We start from the raw sequence: 5,688 nt of genomic DNA, 5'->3' as shown, positions 1-5,688 counted from the left end.
GCACCTTAATTGTAGTTTATGCAGTGTGGGAGGGGGTCATTTTGGAAACAGAGTCAACAGAAGTGGTTCATGGTGGGGGCAGCAGATATTACAATATGAAGGAGAAAATAGTCCAGCTGTAAAGTGAGAGCATAAAACTATATCCCTTACTTCCTTGTGATTTGTTTTGTACGTCATATGGTTTCTCCATAAAACTACATTATGAAACCTCCTGCACATAATTTGCCACCAGCCAAAGTACTTCCTAACCCCAGTGCCACACTTTCGGGATACTGAAAAGACATTTGGCATTGGAATTATTCTAGTTTCTGGATGTCTGTTTTACAACTGTTAGCATACTGGTTATACACTGATATTATTGTCTGATAAAGTTTGCTGTTAAGATTATAAGATAGATTTTCCTTCTTATCTCTCATTATCTGCTAAGGTATTTGGATTTACCTTATGGGCAACTAAGCAGTCTTACAGATATTATGGGCAGGCCATGATGGCGTCTGATTTACTTTTTTTTTTTTTTTTTTTTAATTGGAGTGTAGTTGCTTTACAATGTAGTTTCTGCCGTACAGCAAAGTAAATCAGCAATACATGAACATATATCCCCTTTTGGATTTCCCTCCCATTTAGGTCACCACAGAGCCCTGAGTAGAATTTCCTGAGCGATACAGCAGGTTTTCATGAGGTTAACTATTTTATACATAGCAGTGGATATATGTCAATCCCAATCTCCCATTCATCCCATTCCTCCCTTCCATTTTAGAAAGAACTGAACTGGGAATGTGGAATGTACCTGGAGCAAGGAGATCCTGCAGGTGGTAACAGAAGTCTAGAAGGTAGGAAAAAGAGGAGGCGTTAGTAAAGTGGAAAGTTGGAGAAAGGTTTCAGAGATATTCAACAGGTGAGTATCAAAAGGATTTATTCAAGGAAAGCCAGTAGTGTTATAATCCTAAGGGGAGAAACACGTAAATAATATACTGAGTTGGGCCATTTGGGAGAGCTTTCTAACTGAAAATAATATTTGATTAAAGGCTGATATTTAGAAGATTGGGTATATTTTTTCCTTTTTCTCCAAGATACTCACTTAGTTTTTCTTTATTTCTGTTCTCATGAACGTTTTGACCTAAGAGGGCAAAATTGCCTAGGATAGATTAGTATTTGGTTATTGGAAAATCACCAATCTCAGAAAAAACACTAAAAGTTTTCCCAACTAACAGTAGTTAAACAAGTTATTTTCACATACAAAAATCAGTTTGTAAACTAGACATTGCTGAAGAAAATCTTCCTGCACTGAAGAAAAGGTGTATGAACTATGAAATCAGACTGACACTTATTGATTAACCAATGAACTGTTCTGAGGGGTCCTCATCTGTAAATTAAACTAACCACATCAGTCTTATAAGAGATTTAGTGATATAATTCATTTAAAACAGTAGAGGTCTTAGTTTATAACCCATGTCCCTAAAACATTATGCACTATTATTAATTAATACTATTTCTCAGAGGCAGGACTATATATCCCTATGGAAAGTTTGTACATAAATAGCTATTACATACATAATAATATATGCAGGGTATAGATTTTTGGAACCTATAGTATTTGCAAATATATTATCAACATTAAAAATTACAAATATATTATCAACATCAAACACTAGTGTGTGAATCCAATCATTGTAAGTATATCATATTAAATGATATATATGATATATAATGATATATAAATGATATATAATACTCTATTCTCAAAAATTAATGCTGAATCTATCTTTATCTTTAAAATGCAATTTTGAAAGCCTTTTTTAACTGCAAAGCTGAAAATATCAGGTTTTTAAAAACTCTTTACAAGTTATTAAAATATTTAAAAACTGAAGAAAAATGAAAGATATCAAATTAATATAAAAAGCACAATTTATTAATACAAAGGACATAAAGCAGATACACATAGTCAATTAAGCTAGAAAGATGTGTATACAGACTTTCGAATCAGATTAACAGTTCAATCAAATCTGGGGGGAAACATAAAGATATAGTATACCTGTACCTTAGTAAAACTGAACAAAATTGAAACAAATAAAAATTTCACCTTTGAAAACTGAAATCATAATTTTGACTTAAATGTCCACATATAAGGAGATGCAGTTCACAAAAGACAATTTGGTTTCATTCTTTTGGTAATCAAATAAAGGTATAGAATTTTTCTCTTCTGTTATTTATATTAATGAAAGTCCAAAGTCTCTATACAAATAGTTATTAAAATATTCATATATATATAATATTTCTTGTCAAAATGTACCCTTCTCCAACCACAAAAACTTGAGGAAAAAAATCTTCACTTTCCTGAAGTCTTTAATATTTCTTAGACTATAGCTTTATCTTTCTTCTTAGTATAGCTCTGGAAAAGCAGTTTGAATGCAAAGCCCCTTGACAAAATATCTGGCTTTTAAAAGATGACCATTTAATATACAAGAAAAGGAAGGCCTCTGGAGAATGAGGAGAAAGGAATTTGGATTTCTAACTCCTAGGCTGAAAAATGAGATATCAAAAAGCCATTTAGTTCCCTTTACCCTGCTGATTAAAGCTTTCATTTTAACCTTCATTATAAATCAAGTGCATTCATCACTAAGTTGTTTTTAAACAATTAATATTAACCTTCTTCAATCTTACCCCTGGTTCCCCTGAAAAGCAATAGTTGAATTCTATTTATTCAGTGTAATGAATCAGTGTTTCATTTAAAATAAGACTGTATAAACCCATCTCTACGTATGTGACACAGAAATGTCACACTCATCTATATACATAACGCTCTGTCAGAGAAATCACAGTTGTAAAATAATTGTCTCTAACAATGTCATTTTGAAGTAACTAATAAAAGGAGAAAAAATATGAACCATTTTAGGAAACAAATTGTTCTTTCTAGAATAATCCTAGCAATGTGTACAATTTCTCATTCAGCTGAAATCGATTATAGAATCATAAAGAGCTGATGTAATTAGTTCCTGTGATTAAGACCAGGCGGTTAAGAACAGCCAATCAAATGTTCTTTTGGGTCTCAGTTTTGGAAAGAGTGGACATCTATGTCATCTGTGTGGCTTCCTAGGTAGTTTAAAAAGAGCCATAACTACACGTACTGACTTTTGGAGTACACACTCGGCGACTTCTTTTCGGTGTGATAGCTTTTCTGGGTTGTCCGGTGGGACGGTATGGAGTATCTGTAGCTACTGCTCTTTTCATGGCAGCAAGAAGCACAGCAGAACAGCGCCCCTCCAACCATCAGCACCAGGGCCGTGGTCCAGCCTATGTAGAGCGCTTCTCCCAGCTCCCGTTTTTGGGCAATATCCACTATTGGGTTGTAGAAGTCTCTGATGATGGAATTGGCAACCCAGCTCACGGGGATGAGCACCACGAGGCCAGTGATGATGAAGATCACTCCAGCGGTCAGCAGAATGTGACCTTTCACCTTGTCGTCGTCCCCAGTACATCTGGTACACTTCATGCCGAGGACGGCCGTCATGAAAGCCAGGAAGACCAGCACGGAGGCGGCACACATCAGTCCTCTGGCTGCCTGTAGGTCCGGAGAGAGAGCCAGCAGCGAATCGTAGATTTTGCACTGCATTCTGATGTTAGCATGCCTCATGCAACTCATCCATAGTCCTTCCCAGAGGTTTTCAAAGACCACAATATTGCTTCCAATGAAGGCAGACACTCTCCACTGAGGCATGACTGTGACAGCCACTGTGCCCACCATGCCCACACCACCGAGCACCAGTCCGGCGATTTGCAGGGCGTAGGTAGCCATTCTCCTCCAGGTTGGGTTTTATCCGACCAGACGCCTGAGCTGGTGAGGCTGCTCTGAAGCCAGGTTCTCTGCGCACCGAGGGAGAGCAGTTTTTCTGTAGTAATGAACTCAGAACTCAGTGATTTTTTTCAAACAAGAGCTGCCTGGCTACTTCTAACTAGATTAAATCCAGTGTTGGCTGGCGGAGGTGCCCCCAGCTACTGACTGTGGCGGGTAAAGTTACAAATCAGGTGGGGCAACTTTCTCAGCCAATAAGAGGGGGGTGGTAACTCAGGTGTGTCTAAGCCCACAAGAAATACTTGGAAGAACTGGACCTGCACATAAACATTCTTTGTACTTCTCAGTTGTCCAAGAAGACAGCAGTATGTTTACCTGGAGGCATAATTAAGAATGCTTGCGCAATCGTCAAGAAATGTATCAGTCCCTTGAGATGTGAAAGTTGTACCTTGAACTGGCAATTCTGAAACTTTGAGTAAGGGCTGCTGTGGCCAAAACATAAGCTGCAATCTTTGCCTGAGAATTTGCTAGGATTGTCAGAATGCCAAAGTGAAAGGAGACCAGGGGATTGATAGATTGCTCATACCTGAGAAACCACATTCTTTGGGACACATATGATCCAAGTGGTTGATTTAATTTGTCAGCGACTTCAAAGCAAGCTTGACTGGGGTGAAATCAGGGAATAGATCTTGCCAAGGGACAAAATAAGGCTAAAGTAATTAAATACATACTCTTGTCCTCCTCCATGGCACCAAGCACATATTGTTTTCTTTTGAGCTAGGGAAACCACTCATTGGTATATACATGATAATCTTAATTTATAAGGAAAAAGAAATACAAAACAAGAGAAAAAAATCCATGTGACTTTCTTCTGCTTTTTTTTTTTTTTTCTGGATTCTTATGTAGCAAGTACTCACAATAGTAATTAAATGATGGATTGACTTTCAGGTTGTTATCTCATTCTATAGCTTTATCTTTTCTGTCTTCTTATACCTAAGCAACTAGAATTCTGCAACTGGTGCAAGTTTTAGGTCTATACAAATGGCTGATATTTCTAAATAAAAATTTATATGACAAAGTGACTATATTCAGCAAATCAGCTAAATCTGTCAATTACACGTCTTTAATACCATGTCTTCAAGAGGAGCGGGATGTGCCTTGTGCTGTCGTATTCGACTGTTTCCTTACAGTAGGAGGTAGAAGCCCGTAAATGATTTTTGGACTTTTTCGTCTCAAAATAATAATGATGACAGCAATGGAATTAAACATTCGTGTTGATTTTGAAAAATTCCACCTGCAGTTTTCTTCTGGAGAATACCTTGAATACACTGTCCTGTCTTTCCAAAGTTCAAACTTTAGTTTCCTTTCATTTGTGCATTTTAAAAAGATCCTTTGTTTACAATTTTACTTCTCTGCTTCCTTGTACTAGCTTAACTCAGGGTATGGAAGGGTGTGTTTCCTGCTCACTTGTTAAACTTTGAAAATTTAATGGGCCAAAAAATCTGAGTCGTTCATAGAGATATAGAGATTTTAAAAAACAGTACTTTTAAGGAGGAGGAGAAGTTGCCAAAGTAAACTGTATTATAAAAAAAAAAAAAAGGAATGTGTAGTAGGCCAAGCTGTTATTATTTTATTAGGATGAACCTATTGAAATTAAGAAAAAATTAAAAATTCATATTTACAGTAATTTTCTTCATGCATTGGGCTCATTTAAAAATGAACTTAGAGCATATCCCTCTTTCTGACAAAAGGTATAGCATTTTCTCTTTCAGACTTGTTGCACATTTGTAGTCAAGGGGGAATAAGTTAAACTTGGAAAGATAATCTGCAACCCATAAAAAGAGAGTTGGAATCAACACAGCAGATTATTATTTTTATTATTATTATTATCATCTTGG

General features: G+C 36.4%; 1 protein-coding gene across 1 annotated transcript; it reads right to left on the bottom strand.

The window, feature by feature from the left end:
* Positions 1-1,887: 1,887 nt before the first annotated feature.
* On the bottom strand, positions 1,888-3,995 carry CLDN8 (claudin 8). The gene has a single exon (XM_004002779.5). The coding sequence runs from the start codon at positions 3,791-3,793 to the stop codon at positions 3,116-3,118; it is 678 nt and encodes a 225-aa protein (XP_004002828.1). The 5' UTR covers positions 3,794-3,995; the 3' UTR covers positions 1,888-3,115.
* Positions 3,996-5,688: the final 1,693 nt, after the last annotated feature.

This window comes from Ovis aries, chromosome 1 (genome assembly GCF_016772045.2).
Source record: "Ovis aries strain OAR_USU_Benz2616 breed Rambouillet chromosome 1, ARS-UI_Ramb_v3.0, whole genome shotgun sequence".
NCBI classification, from domain to species: Eukaryota; Metazoa; Chordata; class Mammalia; order Artiodactyla; family Bovidae; genus Ovis; species Ovis aries.
This window is presented reverse-complemented; position numbering and strand designations above follow the sequence as displayed.